A 24603-nucleotide genomic window follows, 5' to 3' on the forward strand; every position below is an offset into this window, starting at 1 on the left:
TTTTGCTGGCTGAAATGAAATGTGTATGTGTGGGGGGATGAGGACGTTCACTGCAACACTCGGGATTATCAGAGGAAAAACAGGTAAGAGCGCAGTGTTTGGTTAAGGTGCACGTGCTTCGTATTTGTGCGCGTGAACATAGCATACTAACACAAACGCTATGTAGTGCATGTAAATGTAAGCCGTTACTGTTATTTCGCCTGCTAATTACAACGTTAATAATAAAAGCAGCACGAGTTAGCCCACGTTTTACAGGCCTGAAGTTACAGACAAGGCTAGAGTCACAGTGGTAGCTCTGAGGATGAATACAAACACACCCTCCGTCGCTTTCCTCGTGATAGTCACCCCCTCTCATGCTAAGACAGCGGATGAGAAATGGCTAAGAGAGAAGAGATGGGCAGGCTTTGTTTACTGGGGAGGTAAGTTTCTTTTGCAGGAGTTTAAGATATCGTGTGTTAGTATTACGCTAACAAAAAAAAGTTTCAAAAAAAAGAAAGAAAGAAAGAAAGAAAAAATGTGCGCCGTTTCTAAAGAGTGAAGATTAGCTGTTTTTAGCTAACAGTGAGGTGATTTGTTGCCATGGGTACAACACAAGGTGGCACCTCTTGCGACGTAATTAGAGGAGCCCGGTGTAGATTAGAGCATCTCTTTTACTCCTTAATACCCCTGCAGGCGCCGTTCAGCTATTTGGCTTTAAGGGTATAAACTCATGGTTACAGGGGGTAAAAATACTCCGCAGCTCTTACATCAGTGCACTCCACGATATATTTTTGGGAGCTTCTCCCATTCGCCTCAGAGTGGTTACTGGGTGTCTTGTCATTGCTTGCTCTGGATTGTCGCCTACAACGTCTCTGTGTGTGGGGCAGAGACGCGGCACGGAGCTGAGCGTCCCGGGATGTATTTTTTTATTTTTATTTTTTTAAACATGTGAAATTAAAAACAGCGCAGGTTTAGGACACAGCAGAAAACCTGCAATTTATTTAAAAGAGAGAGCGAGAGAAAATACCGTAGGGATTTGCTGCAGAATGAGGGCTTAACTTCACCCCAGTGAAGATATGGAAGGGACTCGAACGTCCTGCGTGAGCGCTGCTGTGACTGCTCACCCGAGCGCTGCTGTTTGGCCGACGTGGGATTTGATCGGGTTTGGATAACTTTTTCTGCCACTGGTCACCACTTGAAAAGCAGCTGGAGTTTACGAGAAAGCATGCCGAACTATTTGAAAAATGTTTCCTACTTATCCCATACGGAGAATCGATGGATCTACTTAAAGATTTGCTTTGTGATCGTACTCTAACAATCGATCCAGTCAGGTTATTGTTTTAATGTGTTCTTTTAATGCACTTGAGAAATGTGGAGCGCTTTTGTGAACGGCGCGGGGCTGCACAGTGGGGGCGGTGCTGGCGGGGGATACGTCCCTTCTCAGGGATGGGAGTTTGTCCCGTGCTCCAGGATGGAGAAGACAGACAGAGGCAAGGGAAAAAATCGCAACCCGCTGAGGAGGATCTCTTCCCCACCCACGGTCTTCAGTCAGATCTACGACACGCAGCTCGGTGCTTCCCCCGCAGGTGCAGAGGGTGAAGCGGGGTCCCAGCTTGAGATTCACAGGGGGCAAATGTGGCCAGGCCCAGAACCCCAGCAGCAGCAGCGGGAAGCCCAGCATACACGGCTAAAAAAGAAATTTGAGGATCTAAAAAAGCGACACGTACATGACAAAGAAGAATGGATGCGCCAGAAGGAGTCATTGTTGAGAGAAGTGGCTGACATACAAGTAATTGAGAACATTACCACTGGTCTGTCAGCTATACTAAAATACGAATATTTTGTCAGTAGCACACAACTATAAATTGGTGTATTTAATGTTTAATGTTCTTAGATTATTCTTTGGAGTGAAATTGAATGTTCAATCTTTTGTTTGTGTAACCAGCTGTCTATTATCAAACATCCGTTCTCTTCTGAGTTCTTCTGTGATTGTAAAGAAAAAAAATTGGTTTCCTGCAGGGAGGAGAGAACAGGAGGATTCTGTTGGACCTGAAGACGGTTTTAGAAGAAGTGCAGGTGGAGGTGAAGAGAGAAGAAGAGAAGAGAACAGAGCTCCAGTTGCAGTATACCAGAGACAGATGTGCATGGGAGCTGGAGAAAGCTGAACTTAAATGCAGGATTGCACAGGTAAGTGAGGGATGATGGTGACTTTATTTTTAGTATATATGTACACACACAGACACATCTTATTTTAATAATTGCATATTTTCTTGTGTTTGCGCATGGCTGGCATTCATTGTGGTGTAAATTGGACTTGCTGCCAATATGGCAGGGTGATAAGTCACAGTGGCTTCTATCCAACTCAAGCCTCAGCTCAGACAAAAGATTTGCACGGAGGAGACAAACTTAGTTTTCCCACCGAGCCAGAAACCAACACCAAACTTGGCTTTCAACTGCTGGCTCTGGGAAAATGAAACATTAGCCTGTTTTGGCAATGGATAGCTATTGTTAAACGTGGTGAAAAAGGACAGAAACTACTTGAGGTTAAGTTTGCATACCAGTGCCATGCTGTGTTGGGCACTGTATGGATCACTTGAATGACCATTCACGGCTATTCTTCAAAGCAGTGTGGCTTTAGGGATTTAGCATTTTTTCCTAGTTATATCAGAAGATGGATTTATTTGGCTGCTTTAATGCCTAAATCTTATGAGACTTGTTCTTCCTTTGTAGATCAAAAGAAAGGATGAAAACTTTTCATGCTGTGAACTCTGTTAATATTAAGACTTAACTGCACGCTGACTGCTTTGCATGTCTCTTTGCTCGTTGGAGCTGTAGTTTCTCTGTGATGTTGTGATGGCAGCAGCTTTATCTGCTAGATGAGCCCCATATCATTCCTATCACAGACTTTAAACTGATTGATCTCCTTCTGAGTGAAGTCATGAATCTCCTAAATTCTATAACATGGTGATAGAAATTAAGGGGTTGCTGCAATGATACTGCTGAGAAGTAATAACACTAGAATTAAACTAAGTTCCAGGGATTTGTCAGATCACACACATTGGTTTAACTATCATAATGTAGCTTCTCTGTATGTGAGTAGAGAGCAGACTGTGACTTCTCAGCTCTTCTCTTTGTCCCCCAGGGCCTTTTCACAGTGTGGTTGAAAAATAGCCAAATAAAAACGGACATTTACTGTTCTGCTTTGTGTCGGTAAAGCTCAGTGAACCAGTGTGAGAAAGACAATTCAGTTTCTGCAGAGCATACCATGATACCAGAGAAACACACACACACACACACTGATGTTTTCACCAAGATGCTGTAAATGTACTTATCTGTATTAGAGACAGTTACCTGCCACCTGAGAGCTTTTTTTTGGCACAGGTGTCTGTCAGTGTCTGTCCTTGCTTTATGTTTGCAAAGGCCTCATAGTAGTTTGTGTCATAGTGTTTTGTGTTTGTGTCAAATGAGAGTATTTAGAATGTTGCCTCTCATGCACACTCACAGTTTTCTGTATGGATTGCACAAACAGACAAAAGTGAAATGTGACATGCTGAGTAAGATTTACTCCATTGTAGCTGTTTGTCTTGATGCCACATCCTGCCACAGTTTATGCTTTTGGGCACGTGTTTACCAAGAGTAAAAATAAGGCCGCTCTTAAAGATCCAAATCCAAACTATTTACAGCAGAGAACTCTACTAACTGACTTGCAGACTTCTAATTACCTTGCATATCAAATAGGGGTGGGGGTCTATTGTTTGTTTCACTCTTTTCACTTCTGTGTGAACTACTGAACTAAACAAATCTTAGTTGTCTGTGAAACACCTCACAAAGGTTGACAAGAATGAATGCAAATCAATGAGTGGAAGTCAGTCGCGCAAACTCGGTGTAGCTTCATTTCACTTTGAAGTGATATGTGAACAATTTCAGCATGGGTGACAAACTCCTCTGTCATTTTCAACATGTTGGTTTCACTGTGCCAGAAGCAGAAGTATCAGTTTTTTAGTGAGACAAAGCAAACACATGGTGTACTAACGGGCAATAAATCGCTAGGGCGCTTTGAATGTGACCTTTGATCACGTTGATGACAAACTATAATAGTAATGAAATGAAGAATATTTATACATGTCACTCTGTGCATGTATGTTTTAAAAACGGCCGTTAAATGCATTCGACTGAGTCATAAAGTTAAAGTGGTATCAACTGAGCTCTTTAGTACAGTATCCTGCTAGCTGAACAGCTAGATGCTGTTTATTTATTAGTGCAGTTTAAGGAGACATTTTGAAAGCAGTATCAGACTTTAATTTATTCTCTTTTGGTCGTTTTGTAGGTGGTGAATCATAAAGAAGCTGCGAGATTTAGCCATATGAGTAGTTTTTTTAAAGTTTGGCTTCACTGATATGTTTTGTAGATTAATTGCTGTACCAGAGATTATGGGCTCCAAGCCAAAGTGAGTCAAATAAAGGGCTGCAGTATTTTATCAGCAGTTGTATGTTTGTGCTCATATATTCATATATTAAAGGCACATAATTTACTTTGGTGGGCTTTTGTATTTTGTAACTGCTATATGTTGTTTCCAGATACCAAAGAAGCATCCAGGGTCCCAGGCAGAGGTCTTAGACCCGATATTTCCAGGCATATTTCCCTGCATGCCACTGATTTATGAATGCTGCTGGCAGCTAGGAGACATCTCATTCTGCTTTAGCAGCCAACGCTCCCTTCTCCCTTTACCCCAGCTCCCCGCCTCCCCTTGGAATGTAACATTGTACAAGCTGTGTGTTCGCTATTTATAGTGGGTCACCCTGGTGACACAGTTACCTTTATATACCCTGTGTGCCATACAGTGACTATCAGGGTGGCCAAGAGTAGTTGGAGGTTGTGTATCAAAACTGAATTTAAGGATGTGAATGAGTATGTTTCCTTGTGCTGGAAGAAATGCTGGTAATCTGCGTCTCTGTTTACATGTTTCTACAGTATTTCCTTTATAAGACAGTTTGACTTCCTTTGTCAATCATTGAAAACTTTGCTTGGCTCTTTATTGTGACTCCAAGCATGTTATTTCTGTATTTTCACAACTTGTTTACATGTAGATGTTTAAATAGAGTGTGGACAGTACCCATCATCATCCATCTCTAATTGTGGAGAATTTTGAAAAGAGCTACAGGCACATTGTGTTGACTTGTTTTCCTACTCCATAATTTGTTGATCCCAGGCCACAGGCAAAAATAACACCATGACTGAGGTTTTTGGTTTGTGTCTGCGGATGGACACTGAAATAACGCATTTGTGCAAGCTTATGCATTATCTCCCTCTTTCTAACAAACACTACATACAAACTCACACACGCACATGCACACACACCCAGGCACACTAATATACTGTATGCACAGGCGTTGTCCTGGGCTCTTTCCAGCACCAAAGCCATTTTTTTTTTTTTACTAGCAACAAAAATGCACATTTGCCACGGAATGCACAGATCTGTGTACTGAAACACCCCCCTGTCCTTAGTTCTGTAAAAAAGCACATTCTCTACATCAGATGGGTTTTCCCCAACACTGCTATATTAAACTGAGGCCACCAGTGCTCTAGTGTTTGTTATTTTCAGGCTAAGTCAGTTTTCTCTTTCTATCCTTTTCTCTTACAGTTCATAGTTTTGCGAGATTTCTTTTCATACTCAGTAATTCGATAACATACTTTCAGTGTCCACATTTGGCTTTTCAACAGGGAAAATCCCAGGGGAAATGCCCATCCTATCTTATTTAAAAAGAACCTTTATTTAATTAAAACAGAAAATTCAAATTGAATCCAATAAGATTGGCATATTAGTAATGTTTTCAATGCTATTTGCATTGAAAGGAATCATGGTTGTATCCTTATTTGTGTTAAAAAACCATCTTAACACAAATAACTGGATTACCAGACTGTCATTTGACTGAGGTCACATCTGCAGACATATTTTCCTGTGTGTGAAAATGCCATATCCTGCACTGTATCCTGTGTTCGTTAAGTACCATAGAAAAGAAAGTTGAACCCTGAGCCTATGAACCTGTGTGTGGGTTCTTACAGGATATTTTCAGTATTCAGTTTTTTGTCTTTCTCTCTCTTCCTACTTGTGAACCCACTCACACTTATCCCCATGGTGTATTATTCCCCCACTTCCTCCACCTTCTCTTCCTGCCCCTCCTTCATTCTCTTAATTCCACATTTAACATTTTCTCCTACTCCTGCCTTCATGTCTTGTCATCTGGCTTTCATCCTCTGGTTCTCCAATTGCAATTTATCCTTTATCACGACTGTTTTCTACAATGTCTCTCCCACTCTTTTTCTTTCTATCTCCCTGCTAACTTTTTTTCTCCTCCTCTGCAAACTGTGCACTCCCTGTCTGGTTCTTTCAGTTGGAGGGTAGAGAGGCTGCTGGATTGGTACGTGGAGGGGTCCAGTCAGCAGCAGGACCTTGCTCTTCAGCTTCACGGTGCACTCGAGAACAGCACGGTGAGACATTGACGACCTGCAGGGAGAGGGAAGAGCAGCAGAGGATCCTGGCAGATACATATTCTACGGCCATGGACCTGCGCAGCCGCATGGAGCACAGCGAGAAGGACTGGTTGAGAGAGAAAGCTGAGCTGCTGGAAAGGTTTGACGTGGAGAGAAGGGAATGGGAGAGCCAGCTGAAGGATATGCAGAAGAAAATAGAAGAGGTAAGATGCTCTGAGTGTGAAGGTATGTCTACATTTCATTGGATTCATGGTTAAAGGTGAAAGTTGTTTTTACAGTCACAGTCAGGGCAATTTTGTTTTGCAGCAAGTTTATATAACAGTAAACACAACAACAACAAAAGCTTATCACAGAAAAAGTGAAACATCACACCAAGTATGCAAAAATTACAAACGTTGTACAGTAGTTGTTGAGTAGTAGTTAACTTAGCCACTTTTAATTGTCCATCCATAACAGGAAATTATATGATGTATGGCTTCATATAGCTGCTACAGTGTGTAACACTTCCCTCCTTCACATCCTGTTCACCATCAACTGTGTGAAAACATCCTCCCCGATCATTACAACGGAGTTTGAGGAAAGAAAGGCATTGGAAGAATTAGAGCGCTCTGTTAGTCCTCTGGACTCTGAGACAGGCGAGAGGCAGTGATTAGGACTGTCAGTGACCTGGAGTGCTGCAGTAATGAACTCCTCCATATGTAAACATCTATGTTAGACAAGTCTGCAGCAGTCAGATAAATTACTGGTTTCTTATTTCTATTTGGATAATAGAATGTGCTGATATGGTGCAACTGGTCCCACCTTGGTGTGAAGTTATTCACACTTTTTTAAAGTGCAAATTGACTAATTGAACACAAGTTTAGGAAATCCTTGATCTTTAATGTTTAGAAGTATACCTGTTTATGTGAGAACAGCAGAAAAGGTCATTGGTGCCTCACTTCTAACACTATTGGACATCTACAACAAGCACTGCATCTGCAGAAGTCTGGGCATTGCAAATGATCCCACTCATCTTTTGTGCAGTCTGTTTTCACTTATGCAGTCAGGGAAAAAGGTACAGGACCATTCACTCAAGGGTCACGCTCCTGTTAAACAGTTTTTGCCCCTACATCAATCAGGCTGCTGAATTAGAACAATAGACTAGACATTACTAGCTGTTTACCATCCTGCTATTTTGCACTATACACATTTTTATTTTTGTTTAAATGTTGTTTTGTTTTTATGTAGTTTCATAAAGTTGAGAAATTAAACAAGTGGATTGAAATCTGACATGCCGAGAAAAGCAGATTAGTGTTTTTATACCCAAGTAGTTGGACAGAGAGCAAAAGCACTGGAACAATTTGCTATGAAAAGAACATGTGGCTCTAATTTGCCCCCTTGAGACCAGAAAATTAGAGAGGAAAACAACAGAGGAATAAAGAAGGCTAAAGCGCAGTAGTCCCATCTAGACATTGCATGATGGGAAGGGAGCCTAGTCGGCATGAATTGCTTACTATTTTAAGATTTCCATGGTAGGAGGCCAAAGGTTATCCAATGTTATTTAAGAGAAGTCTTTGAATGTTATTTTCTTTAGTCTGCTGTGGTCTAAAAATGTTCATTAGCCCTCTTGCCTGACTTCTCATCATTTAACGTGAAGTTATCATTATGCATAAGCAGTGGATCCAGAATTTTACTGTATAATCATATGGTGCCATTTATAGTCTTCGCACTGCTTGAGCCTTTCATGAACTGTTTTATCTGTTATATTTAATCTCATCCAAAGGTTGAGGTTGGAGTATGCTGTAGCACACTAGTCTGTTAAAAGATGCATTCTTGTCACTAAATTAATAATATCACTGGATAAAAAAAAAAAAAAAAAATCTTATTACAGATATTGTTTTTCAAAAATATTTTCATTCCAAATGAAATATTTGCCTAGATTAATAACAATATTGCATTTCCTTCACTATTAGAAACCTGAAAGTCTGTCAACATAGCTGTGTAAATTCTGACCTCTATTTCCTCTTCTCATCTCTAGCTGTACTGTGAGGTGAGAACCAAGCGAGCAGGGCCTGGACTGGACAGTGGCAGACCGGATGTTCACAGTGATGCTGTGCATAGACTCAGCATCCGCTCCACCAGCACAGGGTCGAGTCTTCTCAGCGATAACTCCCACTCGGAGCCACTCAGCAGCAGCAGTCAGTCAGAACCAAACAGACATCCATCTTTACCTGGACTTTATCACAACAGAAGCATCAGTGTTGATGGTGGTTGCGGTAACAAAAACAGTCACCACTCCACCTGCTTCCAGAAAGACAGTCTGTGTGATTTTATTGTTGGTAATGAGTTCGCTCGGAGCCAGTATTCACAACCTAAGCTTGTGGATGTATTGAAATCTGCAGGGACTTGGCAGCAAAGCTCAGTCACTGATAATAAGGAAGATGTGGATACAGCAGAGCTTGATGCTGATTATCACGGAGCCCCAGAATGTGGAGTTAAAAAGGAAAATGTTTGTAAAGGCAATGAGGAAAGAGGCCTGAGCGACGGCAGTGACAAGAAGACAAATACGATTGCTCTTAATGCTGTGAGGGTTTTATCTATTTTTTAATTTGCTATTAACTCTAACACTAGATATATTACATTATATTTGTCACTGGTGATGTTAAACAGTATACCCTTACTCTGCCCTGTACCTGTATTTTAGTCATCACTTGGTGACCTTTTGCAGATAATCCTCTTTATGTGACATACCACCAGCTCTAGGTTTTAGTGATAAAATACTCTGGCATTACACAATATTCATCTTGTCTCATTGTCTTTCTGCAATGTTTGTCTGTTTCAGGCTCTCAAAGAGATTGCCCGTGTAAGTGAGGAGCTTTGTAGTTACCAGGATGAGATCAGAAAGAAGAACGGAGATAAGAGGTAAATCCCTGTTTTTATGTTAACCCTCTGGCACCAGCATAGGAGTAGGATAATCTTTGTCTGCTGAAGCTCACCATGTACATAGTGTCAATGCCATGTTTGTTTTATTGCAAAGTGTAAATACATGACATTTCTCTTCAAACTTCAGATGTAAATTGTCTAGATTGATTTTGTAGAAAGATACTGGACTCAGTTTACACTTTATTTGCTTTCAGGAATCGATCTGAATCTCTGTGCCTATCTCAGGAAAGTGACATACTCTTTGGCCATAACGAAACGCGCCTAGATGTGGATGAAGCTCCTTGTGACCTCAGCCAGATCTACGATGATCTCCTGGCCTTGGAGAGGGAAAATTGGATCACTTTGTCTCCAGGTAACACCTGGCAAGTAAAAAAAGGGCTGAGTGAATCCTGGACAACAAATAACACTGATCCAGATGGCTACACAAACACACAGACAAGCCATGGAGTGCACTCTGAAATGGATACAGCAGCCCCACCCATCCCTCCTCGGACCTCCTCCTGGAATCTGAGCACTCCCACCCATCCGGACACAGAACTGCACATCCCAGAATCTCCAATATCAACTGTGAAGAAGTGCCATAGTCCCTGCGCTTTAGTGGACAGAAAGTGTAGCAGCCCATCCATTGTCAGGAAGTTTGGGGCTATGCTACAAGAAAATGAAGGAAAAGTTTTTGTAGATGGTGTGGTAGCATCGTGCTCGGTGCCTGCTAACTCTAACTGTAATATGGCCTGTTGCCATAACCGCTGGTCCTGTGATACAAGCAAGTTCACTAACAGTAAGTTGTCCACATATGGATCTGTGCAGAAAAGCTTCTCTGAAGTCAACATACGGACTGCCAGGAAAGATCTGTGTTCAGATTACTGTCCAGGTGTTGGAAATTTAAAAGGTGCTGAGGCACAAACACCTCCAACTGTCAGAGAATTACCTGTAGAGTTGCTCCTGTCCTCACCTGTCAGCCCCAACCTTCAGGGATCCAGAAGAAACATAATGCTGGAACAAAAAACAGCTGAGTTCAACCGAACTTTATTCCAGGCAGAGATGGGCCATGGGGTAGATGGAGAAGACAGTCTTAATGCAACGAATACCAGCTCAGTGGATTTCCAACCGGTCCATACAGAATCTGAGGTTTTACCTTTCAAAGAGACTACGTTTGAGCCACATTTTACTGATGCAACCACTAGCATCATGGGTGTGCATCCTGAAGCAACTGTCTCAGAGTCTGCAATACAGAACCCTGAGGTCCAACCAAGGTCAGTAAGATGCACCACTAAACCAGAGGAGGCTATTATAAAGCAAGAACGTCTTTCTGTATTTTCAACTGTTCCACCACAGGCTGTTCTTAGGGAAGCATCAGTACCCTCTCATAATCCTGCACACCATTGTGAGGTCAAGCACAAAGTTCGAACAGCAAGCAGTCCTTCGAAGAAAACACAACACAAAGGAGCAACAGAGGGTCTTTTCTCTGAACCGGTCTTGCCTGCAAGTACTCAGCCAGCTCAGCCTGTGGATGATTCCAGCTCTAAGAAAGAGAATCCCCATGGAGCAAAGGCTCAGCCAGTCAGAGCTGCTGTTTCACTCCAGCAGCTGTCTGCTGAGAACAAACAAAGACAGATGGCACAGCCAAGACATGTTTCAGGGTCTTCCTGCCAGTCTGACTCCTCCAGACCTGGGCCTCGAATAATGAATGACCATCCGTGGAAACCCCTCACTCTTGCTGCATACCCGAGGCCTGAGGGATCCAGGTCCAACTATGGAGCAGTTGAAAGAATTCTAAAAAATTATGAAAGTGCAGCTCGGGCACAACAGAACCAACAGAACGAGATGCATTCTAACTCTAACCCATTCTTCAGTGCTGCACATGAGAAGAACGCCACAGAACTGGACATGCTGAATGTGAACCCTCTGCCTTTACCTCTTACATTGAGACACACACAGAGTGCCCCAGTCATGCACCCCAGTCATGCACAGCTAAGCAGCCACAGTGCCAGTGGTGTGAAAGAGATACAGCTTGTAGTGCAGGTGGGTGGAGCTTGACAGACTTATGCTTGTATTAATGGAAATGCTTTTTTCATTCAGCAGATCTTCACAATGAAGATGTTAATATAAAGAAAGTTCACTTGAAGAAAGTCTGCAACTGTGTATTTAAGTTTGAACAAAATCTATTTAAGTAACACTATATTTTTGGGGCCAGTTATACCAATGGACCAGGAAGTTGTACATTTTGTTCTGTTCCATTATGAAACACTAGGCAATTACCCTTGACTGAGGACAGCTCCAGTGGGAATGTTGTTTATTTCTGGTATGTGCTAAGAGACAGAGGCAGGCCAAAGCCTCCATTATAATCTGGGCATCTGGGCCATTCCATTGCTTAAAGGCTCTTAACAAAAGGAACTGGCGGTGTGGTATATAAAGTTTAAAAAAGGGAGGTCTGCTCACCCTCACTGGCTTGTCTTTCATCTTTCAATGGTTCTATAGTGGAAGTGTTTTTCTGGCCTTTGTGTTGAAATTACAGAAGTATCTGCAAGAAACCAGCTGACTAAATGCCCTTGGCAGATTGCAGAGTGGAGTGAGCTGAAGTGATTATACTTCTTTCAAGTCATGCAAATGTTTAAGAAATTGTGCAAGTAATTATCAGCCAGTTTTATTTGACCTCGTGAAAAGAACGTAATTGGAGGCACAACTGAGGAGCACTACCCAAAATGATTCTGAAGTGCTTTTAAATCGGTTCAACTGCAGCATATGTAAGATATTCAGTTTCACTTTCCCCTCGACCACCATGTGTGACTTTTTCACATAAGAATGCTTTATTTTAGTGTTCCTGTTTGAAATGTGCCTGTTGTTTTCCCTAGGGTCAAGAAGACAACTAATGGAACACATGACAGAATGTAAAGTATCTAAGTGTGTGAATTTGATTGAAGACAGGACGGTGTGATGATCCTAAATGTTAATTCATTTTTTTCCTCTCAGGAAAATGAAGAGCCTTCCTCCACCCACAAGAGCTTTTCAAGACCTGCCCGCCCAGCCAACCGTCGTCTCCCCTCGCGATGGGCCAGCCGCTCCCCCACTTCGTCCTCCTCCACCTCGTCCTCTCCCTCTACCACTCCTGTTGTGCCTCCATCCATTCCCCTTCAGAAGCTCTCCTCTTCTTTTACATACTCGCATGCCTTTCACATTGAGACTATCATCATTTGATCTTCACTGTGTGACCGAACCAACCAGAAGCCTTGAATAATAACCTCTGAATTTTGAACCTTTGCTTTTTACTGTTGTATATAAAAATACAGACTGCCTCTTAGCTACTACAGACTAAGAAGTGCTTTAGTTGTGAGTTCATCAGCGAACTCTTAGAATGTATGGTATCCAGTGGAGCCTAATTGACCAAGAAAGGTAAGAAAGTGTCTGAAGCAGCTTCAGTAATTCAGCAGTACGCTCTGATTAATCTGCTAGGAATCATACCTTACATCCGACGTTGAATACATCACCTTCCAAGGAATAACACAGCCGGCGTGTTATTTATTTATATTAACCATCTGAAAGGATAATCTCTGCTCAGGTCTGGATTCTAGCTTTGACTAGTGTAGCCTTGCTAATCCATCAACAACAGACACTTCACTTCTCACTCTGATATATAAACTGTATTTACACATTGAAAGTGATGTTGATTCAAGATAAAGTGGTTAAACCAAGTAAAATCCAAAAGAATGTGTTTACAATGTACTTTATTTTGTATTTTGCGTGCATCGTGTTTATGTGCTTTTTTAGCACAAAGTGTGATATTACATATACAACATGTAGCATCATGTTGACTTCAGAGATAAAGATAGTGGATTTTCTTTTAGCATTACTTTCTCCCAAACAAAGCAGTGTCAGTTTTCTGCCTTCTTGATCACTATCTTCAGTACATGCCTGGATTGTACCTTGCCTGTGACTAAAACACATTGCTTTACACTTACTTGTGGTTTTAATTTTTCTTTACTAAGCAAAAATAACATTTACTTGATATCAACAGGTTAAATGTGAGTTTTTTTTATAACTTGGTACCAAAGGCTGATTTATTCAACATTTCCTTCTTTTTTTTTTTTTTTCAATTAAATGCATTGTTTGTAATTACATTTCTTTTCTACATCCACTTCTGATGTTTTCTAGAGTTTCTGTCAAAACTAATTCTTGAGCTCCTGCTTAATTGCATAACATGGCAAACAATGCATATGAAAGACGTAGAACAGCCTTTTTCTCTACTTTTCCTAATTCTGAATGGTCACATATCAGGACATTACTCAGCTGGGTAGTACAGTATTTTTGAGTCATAGTGGTAAATCATGAAAGTGATGCCTTTGCTGTTCATTTTGTGTAATAAACATAAGGATTTTGCTTCTCTTTTCACATGACATGTCAGAGTGTCTTTGTAATATACCTGTAATATATCTAGGATATGCTATATGTGCTTTTGTCATGCTCTGTTTGTTAGCGACGTTTCTCAAAATTGTTGACAGCTTAAATCGTGTTGTGAAAGCAACAGACCAACATAACACAATATGAGAGGCGTGTTATTATACAGTAGAATAGAAAAAATAATAAATTGACTAGTCCCATAAACAAACCCTTTCATTTGACCTATTTAATATGTTAAATATGTATAAGCACGGCGGCACGGTGGTTAGCACTGTTGCCGCACAGCAAGAAGGTCCTGAGTTCAGTTCCACCATCAGGCCGGGGTCTTTCTGTGTGGAGTTTGCATGTTCTCCCCGTGTTTGCGTGGGTTCTCCCCGGGTACTCCGGCTTCCTCCCACAGTCCAAAGACATGCAGCTTGTGGGGATAGGTTAATTGGTTAATCCAAATTGCCCATAGGTGTGAATGTGTGAGTGAATGTGAGTGCCAATGGTTGTCTGTCCCTGTGTGTTAGCCCTGTGACAGACTGGCGACCTGTCCAGGGTGTACCCTGCCTCTCGCCCTATGACAGCTGGGATAGGCTCCAGCGCCCCCCGCGACCCTGAAAAGGATAAGCGGAAGCGAATGGATGGAAATATGTATAAGCAATAACTTATAACAACAGTTGCCTTGTGGCACTATATGTTGCAAATTAAAGACTCCACAATATTAAAGAGCAAAACCCAAGAATCACAAAATCCCCTGTGAGTAAACTCATGACGATGGCGGGGAGGAACAACCCCCTTTTAACAGAGGGTTCTTCTTCATCCTCCCCTGAGTCTGACACAACCAGAGGCAGTAAAGGTTGGGCATTTGTGACTGGCAGGTGGTGAGGGTAAGAAGAAGAGAAAAAAGAAGATCATAGGTAGATAAGGTCAAAACACAAACTACAGGAGAGGGCAGACATTGAGTAATTTATTTCTCAGCAATCAACCCATGCCTGATTCCCAGGCTGCATGTGTCTTCAAACCTTATCCTTTCACTATGAACAATAATTTAGTACATTTTGGACATTGGTCAGACTTTGCGCATAAATATTTATGTGAGAGAAATCAAGTCACAGTGCATGACGTTTCAGCTCACAGAAATGAAGCACCAGAATCAAACAACTGTCTGGCTCCAGTTGCTTCAATCTTGCCGGCCAAGATCTTTGGTAACACTGTGATCTCTTCCTGTGAGTGCAGAGCAACGTGACATCAGGAACTGTCTGTCTGACACTAGACACTATAGTGTCAATGTGTAAGCACTTCTGTTCCCACCTTTTCTTTTTGCAGTTTTTTCCCCACATTCCTTTCTGTAAATATGTTTCCATCACATGGAGTAAATATGCATTTTTGTGTTTATTTTTTACTTGCCTAAACACAAAAACATGAAAAGTACCATGCTATTTATGAATGTCAAGGCTCTGTTTGGTAAATGCATTAGTTATGCAACTTCACACACACTCACACACCCTGAAACCTTGCACTCTAGGCTGACTGAAATAACAGGTGCAACAATGTTGTGGTGCCAGAAATCCTACCAGGGGCTGATATAAATATAAATATTGTCATTCTCTTCTGACCTGCCCAGTCTAGGACCATATTGGCTGTCCGACCTGTTTTACTATGTCAAGGTTGGGCAAGAGCGCACACTTGTGCTATCCTGTAGTCAGATCTGGAGGTTTCCAGATGCTAAAACCATTATATAACCAGTGCTCTTTATCCTGTTGCTGATTAAAATAACACTGAGGGAAAGAATTTAGAGAACAATCTGTATTTCATCAAAGAGGCAAAGAATGGTAACACTTAAAATTACCGTCACCAAGTGTTGACACATGAGCTATAAGAGACTACTGGTTATTCTTGTAATAGTTAATGGAAAATTGTCTTTAGCAAGCCTTTATTTATAATGTCATTAGTGAAAGATCAGAAAGATAAATATCAGAATTTTAATACTGACCAGCAGTTTCACGGCCAGGTGAGGCCTGCTTCCTTGTTTGTTTGTTTTTTACTGACAAATGAAGTAGACATAATATCTGAGGTTAAGTCACATGAGTGTAGTTTATACCTTTTAACTTAATTTTAAATATGAGACCTAAAGAGATCTACCTGCGAGTGAGAGGTTTATAATTAGGCTGAAAACGCCAAATAAACCTATGAGAGAGATAGCAGAAACTCAACAATTTGGTGCATCGTTAAAAAGAAGGAATGCAATGACCAGCTCAGCAAGAGGCCTGGAAGACCAAAGAAGAATACTAAAGTGCATAAAGAAAGTGTTATTTCAGTGGATAAGAAAAACAACTTTACAGCATCTAACCAAGTCTTGAGGAGGCAGGTGCATCACTGCCAAAGTCTACAAGAAAGAGACATCCTCTTGTAAATTGTTGACAACAAGGTGCAAACCAGTGATTTCACTCAATTAGACTTAGCCTGCTGGAGGCAACATTATTCTGTATGGGTATAGCAGCCAGTGGAACCAGGTCACAAGCGTTTATTGATGATTGATGAAAGTCAGAATTCTGAGAGTAAAGTCAGAATTCCAACTTTTTTCTCAGAATTCTGACTTTAATCACAGAATTCTGATTTTTTTCCTCACAATTCTTTTTCTCAGAATTCTGACTTTAATATCAGAATTCCGACTTTGATCACAGAATTCAGATTTTTTTTCTCAGAATTCTTTTTTTCCCTCAGAATTCTGACTTTTCTTTTCTCAGAATTCTGTGATTAAAGTCAGAATTCTGAGATTACGGTTCTGACCTTAAAGTCAGAATTCTGAGAAAAAAGAATTCTGACTTTTTTTCCTCAGAATTCTGACTTTAATCTCAGAATTCTGAGATTACGGTTCTGAGAGTAAAGTCAGCTCTTTTTTTTTGGTGGTCCTAATCCTCTTCCGTACCATTCTCATTGAACCCCCTTCTCTGGTAAAAGAGAAAATATACACACAAATAAACAAGGCACATGATCATTCAATACACATCATCAAAAGAAGAAACCAAATAAGTATCTATCAGCAAATGACCCACTTAACTTAAACCATAATAGACTTCTTTCCACTAAATCCAAAGGTTGCTTTTATCTATTTAAAAGCAAAATACAGTTGTTTCTTATAGTACAAATATAAATCAATTACATCGTGTAAAACGATTAATTGTAGAGTAATCCACCCTAAAACCAGCGTGCTTATCTCCCAGAAAACCCACTGCAGTTAAATAAGACAGCAAGGTTAAACTACTTCTGACTGCTGATAGAAGTAGCAAGATGAATTGTGAAGTGTACATGGTAATACGCTGTGCTCAGATTCAGCCCAATGCTGCAAAAATCAGATAGAGCTTCAGTTAGTAAATGGAAAATCAAAGCATACTTTAAAGCAACCCAAGGTTTTCTCAAGGCAAAGAAATTGGATATTCTTCAGTGGCCAAGTCAATCTGATATCAACCCAACAGCACATGCTTTTCCATTATTAATTACAAAACTGAATGCAGACAGATGCACCACAAACAAGCAGAAACTGAAGGTGGCTGCAGTAAAGAGCTAGCAGAGCAACTCGAGAGAGAAAATGCAGCATTTGTTCTAGACGTCAGGCACACCTTGCCTGCAAAGTTTTTTCATCCAAGTAGTAAAAAGGTTGTTTGTCCAAAATTTTACAAGATTTTTGTAAAACTCATTGAAATAAAGATGAAAGCCTACACTTCAGCCACATATTGAACACTGTGAACATTAAGCATGTCCGAAAAAAATAACTTAGGATTTCTTAATTGAGAAATTTGTGAGTTGTAAAGAATGTAGTCTGCATAAAAATTGGTTCATAATGTGTTGTTTCAAATGCATGGTACACATTACAATAGGTGTCTTTTTGTCTGCCAGTGTTTCAGTTGCATCTTGAATGGTCACGTCCCTGTTGCTGCCTCCACTGAAATGTATCCACAGCCTTACCAGAGTCTCCTGGCGCTCTGCCGTCCACCCCCACAGACCTCTAAGCACTCCTCACAGGAAACCTCTGGGCCCCAGAGAACCTCTGGCACCTGCAAACCTGCCATTCTTTGTGCTCTGAAATAGACCCTTACAGGCTCTTATCTCATCTCTGAGTGTAGCTGAGATGTTGCTCAGCCTATTGGACCCCCTATTAAAGGGGATTGTGCTCTATATGTGGACAAAAAACAAACACATATTTTAAGGATATTGTCGGTCAGATTTCCAGGAATTGTACTTAAATCAAGGTAATGTCCTCTGAGTGTGTATGTGTGTGTGAATGTGTGCCTGTGTGTGTGTTTCCTTATCTTGATGTGTTGGTATAGAGCCATGCTGACTGCGGCACATTCCCCGACTTCCTGTGGAGCCCCAGACAGCTGCATATTGATCAGTACACTGATGCATCAGTTTGAAGGCCACATACAGTAAACACACGGCCACACACTGAAACACACACAGACATACAGGGCATGCAACAGCATTTGTGCATGCATATAGGCAGATGTGAGAAATGTATCCCTGCCTTTCTCCCATTAGCGAGGCTGTAATTTCAGACAGCCTTCCATTATCAGTCCGTGGCTGCATCACTGATATCCAGATGGATAATAAAACAGGCTAAAAGGGCTGAGCAGACAGTGACTGAAAGAAGATGAGCACAATTTGAAAGATGGAAGATACCACACCAGGCTGCTTGTTTATCACACACTACAGAGAGACCAATGCATATGCAAACTGCACAAAGCCACGATGTCCTTTAGGTTCTGCACTTCACACAGTGATATTTATGGACAGGTTGCAGGTTAGCTGACCAAGCTTAATGCACTATGCAGAGCAAGAAAGGGAGTCAACGTGTCTGGAATGCCTTCCTGGGAAGAGTCCCACCAACATTTGAATTCCTTCCCCACTTTTAAATAGACTGGAGAGGGGTGGACTTTTAAACAGAGTTGACTCTATTGCTGCCTTGGTTACAGTGCAGTGTATCCTTGTTGATGACCTTTTTACGTTTGCACTATGACTGTGTCTGGCTACAATAAACCATTTAGGGAAAATTACACTTTGATCCAGACAGCTGGCGCTTGTATGTGCAAAATATTTTCCTTTGAACGGTCCTGTAAAACAGTATGCGATGACAGTTTTAAATAAGGCCACTGCTATCTGATCAGCTGTGGTTCTAGGCATGTGAACGCAACAATATTTTGACAAGTTCTTCTCAGATAACCGTTTTGTGTCAAGTGAAAAGGAATCCTCAGTAATCCGAACGAAATGAGGGGGGTATTTTTGGTTCCTCTGCTCTTTCCACAGAGATGCTATGGGCTGTGAATAGCGGTAGAGGATGTGTGGATTGAAGGGAAGGATTTATGTGTCCACTAACCACATGCCAGACCACAGGGCAGGAAGTGTCTCAGCCTCCTTCTGTTATTGGCACATATTTTCCACCTTTTCCTTCACCAACTCTTGCTATTTACAATAAATTATCCTCTCATTCTTATTTATTTATGATTATTCACTCTCTGCAAGCCCATGATTTCTAACTCTTACTCAACCTTCTCTCCTTTCTCCTTCAAATGATGATAAGACTGTGCAAATCTTTACAAACCTCAGTTTTTTCATTGTTGCTGTGACTGTTGCTGTGAAAATAAATGTAATGAATTGTCTTAAAGATGTATTTAAAGGTAATCCTTGGACAGTACTGTGATCTCAGACACATTTTTGTCTATCACTCACAAAGGTTTTATGTTTTTTGTGAAGCAAATAGTTCCTTAGACAAAGCACATATCATAAATTCACTGGGAACCAAAATACATTCAAAACCAAATAAATATGTAAATATATGCGAATAAATCGACCCCTTTGCCATTATAGTATTGCTGCTCAGGAGAAACTGAGCGGAATCTTAACCCTCATCTTGATCTTATTCCAGCCACCTATTTCATATGTTTTGCAATGCCTACTTTGTGTATACAGTTTTGGTTGTTTGACAAAATGTTGACATAGTGCTAGATTAGAAAGAATCCACTGCCATGACCTGCTCACTGGTGTCAAGTAAAGATGTTTTATACTATAAATCATCACAGGTTATAATAGGGTTTTACCATGAAAACCCACTGTACAATAGTGACAACTTTACAATAGGTCATGTTATTATGAATGCCAAATGCCTGTGCCGACATGGAAATATGAGTCCTGGGTGCTTTTTGAAGGGCTGGTGTCAGTGCTACTGAATAAGGGCATGTCTGCAAAAGCCAGAGTCTCAGTGTGCAGTGTTTACAGACATGTGATAAAGAGCAGGTCTCTCTGTGCAGTCCATAGGCCTATGATGGATAACATTATAGTTCAACAATAAATTATAATTTTTTTAAATATTGTTCAGTCTATGCACCAGCATTATATATATATTGTTTCTTTAAAAAAATATAAAATCTGTTTATATATTTATTTTATTTAAAAATGAACAAAAGTGCAGGAAAGGAACATGAGTATTACTCCGCCCCCTGGTGGAGGACTTAAACACCTACAGTCACACGTTGGCTATCATACTTGTTTCCTGAGTTCTAGTTTCTAGGGGGGCAGATTTCAAAGTGACACCACCGGACTGTCATAAAGCAAGGTTGGTTTCGCGTTAAGTGTTTTATAATGGAAATAGCGACATGTTAAAATTTTATAAACGAATTTTACGAAACATATTTCATTCGTTATTAAAGCTAGAAAAGGACTCCTAACCCAGTGTATTTCATTTGCCAGCTGTGAAATGCTTCACCTCTAAACAGAACCGTATAAAATGATTTCAAAGTTTGATTCTTCGTCTGGGAATTTTATTGATAAGTTGTTTACTAACTCTTTGTGTTGATACTCTTGTATCGTACTGCAGTAGTTTCAGAGGTGTTTTCCTAAATGTAATGTATGCCGGGCTGGGTAATACTACAGACATATGTTACAGATGTCAAAAGCTCCGGTTGTTTTTGCCCATTTCATCTTAATGCTAAAAAAATAATAATGCTACAATACATTTTAATGTTCCTGTTTTATTCACAATATGTTGTGGAAAGACAGTTTATGTGGGTTTGTCTCTGTACACAAACACAGTGGGTTTTAAATCAAGCAATCAACATGTTATTAAAAAGCAGATTTTTAGCTTTAATTCAAAGACTTTTGCAAATATTTTGAATAAACTCTTTAAGAATGACAGCAATTTATACACATACACATTTACCTATTTTCAGTTTATGAAAAATATTTGTGAAATGCATTAACTGAAAGCTCAAAGTCTGAATTTCAGTCACAGTGATTGTTTACATTAAACCTGACAGAGGCAAAACTGCAAAAACTGTGTCCTTGTCCAACAAGTTGAGGACTTGTGAAAGAATACATCAAAGCCCTTGTCTTCTATCATTTTTGACACAGTCCTGCTTTGAAGAGCCAGAAAGTCAATTTGTGTGAAGGGAATGAACATGCACAGTATGGTTAAAAAGATTGCTATTGTTTTAATCAGTCAGCAGATTATCTTAGCAAAGGTTACCTCAAAGTGTCCATTACATATTCCCACTATGATTCTATATAAAGTGATCTGTCTAAGTTAGGGGAGAGGCAAGGTATTGATAATAAAATATGGCACTCTATCCAGTTTAATTAACAGAGGTCTCTACTTCATGATCCTTCATGGTGGCATTAAAGTGAACTACAGTTAACCAGCCGCAAGTGAAGAAGACACATTATTAAAGCATATCATTAAATCAAGCATATTATCATATTAAATACTGATAATATGCATTGATGCCATAATAAGGTGAATAAATATATAACTCCTATTATGTGAATCCTTAGGGCTCTTTTTAGTCACTTTCACTCACACAGATAATGTGATGTGTTGCTTATTATCATCTTGCAAAGTATCCTAGTATCATTTTATCATGATACCATCAGTATTGTACCTAACGGTGTGTCGTATTGTTTGGCCACAAGTCTGAGGCAATTTCACTGAATCTAGCTAAATGCAAATATTTTCTCTCTGTGTTTCTCTGCCATCACGCAGCAGCAGGATGGTCCTCTGTGCACTGAGGCAACAGGTCCTGAGGTGCAGCAGTCACTGCAGAACCTGGGCCAGGTGATGGAGACTAGACATCATTGCTCATCGCCATAATGGCAACAGCAAATAAAGAATGTCAACCATGCCAAGTTAAATCCATTTTACGTGTTCACGTATTAAAAATGATGAATTTCATGTTGATCCTAACATCACAATTTCAGCTAAACTGGATTATATATTTACCATTTATTTGCATCACTTAGTAACATAGATCCTCCATGCTGATTTAAACAGAGGTTGTAGTTGTTGTTGTTGTTTTTTTAAACCATTCCTTCTTCCTCTGTTTGTGAGTGTAAGCATGCAGCTTACACTAGCCTTGCACCTTACACTTACTAGGATGTGATTTAAAAAAGCACTGATAGTATGCAGACATTCTGTAACTGTGTTTAAAATTATTAGAAAGTCTGAGATCTTTCATGTGTAGACACTTGAATGACTCTGATGCCATTGGTTTGTACATTTAACATGACTAACATGTCATTTAACTTTAACGCACATATAAATAAGAATGGAGTTTAAAGACAAAAAGGCATTTATTCATCCATGAGTGTTTCTCCAAGGCTGCCGCAGAGACAGAGGAGTGGCTGTGTTTACTCCAGCATCCACGGCTTCAACCAGGATGAGATCAAAGAGAAGCTTCAGGCCTTTCATGGAGGCTCCATTGATCTGCTGAAACAGGACTCTGGCATTGCGGTGCTGACCATCAACAACCCATCTCGCATGAATGCTTTCTCTGGTAAGGTTACTTTACATTTGACGCAGACTGACAGATAAAAATTAGCCTCCCATAAATATTTGTAAGTGAAATTGCACTTTGGTTTATTGCTTTGATTATTTTTTGCCCTGCTGGCAGGCAGTATGATGATAGATCTGGAGGAAAGGGTGAGCCAGCTGGAGAACTGGCCAGAGGGCAAAGGCCTCATAGTTCAGGGTGCGGCTGAAACGTTCTGCTCTGGGTCTGACCTTAACGCTGTCCGAGCAATATCTAACCAACAGGTAACAAAGGGGACAAATTCTTTACTGCATTCATGTCTATCTTGGTGTGACTGCCTGCATCCCTCTTACTGAAGATTCCTAAATGATGCTTTTCTTGTCTCATAGGATGGGATGAAGATGTGTATGTTCATGCAGAATGCTCTTACGAGGCTGCTCAGGTAAGGACTCTAGTTTTCCTCTCTAGTGCTTTTTTGCAAACTACAACCGTAACCTTTATGCGCTTAAAGGGGTCTTCGTTTAGTTTTTATATAATGTGCACCACAGTATGCTTACAGGAGCATTTTCTTAGTGTAGGCTCCCCCTGATCTCTGTTGCTCTGGTGGAAGGGAGAGCATTGGGAGGCGGCGCAGAACTCACGACTGCCTGCGATTTCAGGTAACGCTCCTGAGAAGTTTCTGTTACATAACAGCATTTTATCCAAAAGCTAATAATCTAGCATGCGTATGTTATTCCTTTCTTGCAGATTAATGGCAGCAGGCAGCGTGATCCAGTTTGTCCATAAACACATGGGTCTGGTCCCAGGCTGGGGCGGTGCTGCCCGACTTGTCCACTTGGTTGGAAGCCAGAACGCACTGAAGTTGCTTGGCGGGTCTGTAAAAGTGGATCCCGAGCTTGGCGTAAACATTGGACTGGTGGATGGAGTCCTGGAAGGCCATCAGAAAGCAGAAGGTGCTGCCCCTCTCCTGCAGCAGGCTGAAAACTGGCTCAGTCGCTACACAAAGGGACCTGCCCCAGTGATCCAAGCTGTGAAGAAGGTGGTGCTGTCAGGCAGAGAGCTTCCTTTGTCTGAAGCTCTGAGGACTGAGAAGGACATATTTGGGACGGTGTGGGGCGCTCCGGCTAACCTGGAGGCCCTGGCGAGCAAGTCCAAACACAAATGACTTTTGTGGAAACTAATTTTAGGGGACTGAAGTTATATATTTGTTTTGATTGAGGACTTTTACTAGGTGCATCTGTTCAAATGCAGTGATAGTGAGAGATGAGTCATTGCACAGTGCTGTGGTTGATTCTTGTTGCATCTCTGTGACTTTATGCCTACAAGTTTAGATGTTAAGAAGCAAAAACACCCACTGAAGCTTCCTTTTTTAATGTTGTATACAGAACTTCCAGGTAAAGTAAAGAAATACAAATATGGATTATGCATCTGCCCCTTTGCTAAAAATACAGCATCTGTTGTGCACTGTCAAGTCATAAGAAATGTAGTATCATTCCCACTGTGGAGACTGAAATTATTGTGATTTGTTTACACTGATGTCCTTGATAGTAACAGCGAACATGCTGTATGATCCTGTTGTGTTAGGGATTTAGTTTTCTAAACCCTTTCAGTGCCAATTCAGCAGATAAACAGTCTGTATCCTCCAGCTCCTCTGACTATGCAATTATGGAAATGATTAGATCACTCCAGGCTGATTAACACTGAAGCAGACAAGACATTGAGGCATAATCAGCATGAGAAAGACTCATCTTTCTGTAGGACAGAGAAACACTGCAGTCATCTACCCTCTTGTGTAGTTTATATCAGCTGATCCTTTAGATTTCCTCAGTGTCCATGTTGCTGTGGCCTATTAGGAAAACCTTGGCTGTAGGAATGTTTTCCGAGTGGGTATCGCTGCTTTGCTCAGTAGCTCTCATCTTCTGCATTAGGAACATTCAAAATTCTGAAACGCTGGGCCAATTAAGCATTTCAGCCATACATAGTAAATATCATAAGTTATAGCTGCCCCCCTCCCCTCCCCCTCAGTGTGTTG

At 40.8% G+C, this 24603-nt stretch overlaps 2 protein-coding genes across 2 annotated transcripts; both read left to right on the forward strand.

Moving 5' to 3' along the window:
• The first annotated feature begins 93 nt into the window (after window positions 1–93).
• mtcl3a (MTCL family member 3a) lies at window positions 94–13779 on the forward strand. The gene is made up of 7 exons (XM_084945138.1): window positions 94–1768; window positions 1999–2166; window positions 6372–6674; window positions 8489–9034; window positions 9293–9372; window positions 9588–11415; window positions 12364–13779. The coding sequence occupies exons 1-7, from the start codon at window positions 1349–1351 to the stop codon at window positions 12586–12588; spliced, it is 3570 nt and encodes a 1189-aa protein (XP_084801264.1). The 5' UTR covers window positions 94–1348; the 3' UTR covers window positions 12589–13779.
• Window positions 13780–20312: 6533 nt separating this feature from the next.
• Window positions 20313–23989, forward strand: echdc1 (enoyl CoA hydratase domain containing 1). Its single transcript, XM_084943180.1, has 7 exons — window positions 20313–20383; window positions 21806–21877; window positions 22420–22595; window positions 22713–22855; window positions 22961–23013; window positions 23150–23230; window positions 23319–23989. Exons 2-7 carry the CDS (start codon window positions 21813–21815, stop codon window positions 23734–23736), a joined length of 936 nt encoding a protein of 311 aa, XP_084799306.1. The 5' UTR covers window positions 20313–20383; window positions 21806–21812; the 3' UTR covers window positions 23737–23989.
• The last annotated feature ends 614 nt before the right edge of the window (window positions 23990–24603 follow it).

Source organism: Perissodus microlepis, chromosome 11 (assembly GCF_051167445.1).
Source record: "Perissodus microlepis isolate ML-2025 ecotype Zambia chromosome 11, ASM5116744v1, whole genome shotgun sequence".
NCBI classification, from domain to species: Eukaryota; Metazoa; Chordata; class Actinopteri; order Cichliformes; family Cichlidae; genus Perissodus; species Perissodus microlepis.

Coding starts and splice junctions, on each gene's coding strand:
- mtcl3a (XM_084945138.1), top strand. CDS start 1,349: ATGTGGAGCGCTTTTGTGAACGGCGCGGGGCTGCACAGTGGGGGCGGT. Junction 9,035..9,292: donor ATACGATTGCTCTTAATGCT/GTGAGGGTTTTA, acceptor TGTCTGTTTCAG/GCTCTCAAAGAGATTGCCCG. Junction 9,373..9,587: donor AAGAAGAACGGAGATAAGAG/GTAAATCCCTGT, acceptor ATTTGCTTTCAG/GAATCGATCTGAATCTCTGT.
- echdc1 (XM_084943180.1), top strand. CDS start 21,813: ATGGTCCTCTGTGCACTGAGGCAACAGGTCCTGAGGTGCAGCAGTCAC. Junction 22,856..22,960: donor GAGCAATATCTAACCAACAG/GTAACAAAGGGG, acceptor CTTGTCTCATAG/GATGGGATGAAGATGTGTAT. Junction 23,231..23,318: donor ACGACTGCCTGCGATTTCAG/GTAACGCTCCTG, acceptor CCTTTCTTGCAG/ATTAATGGCAGCAGGCAGCG.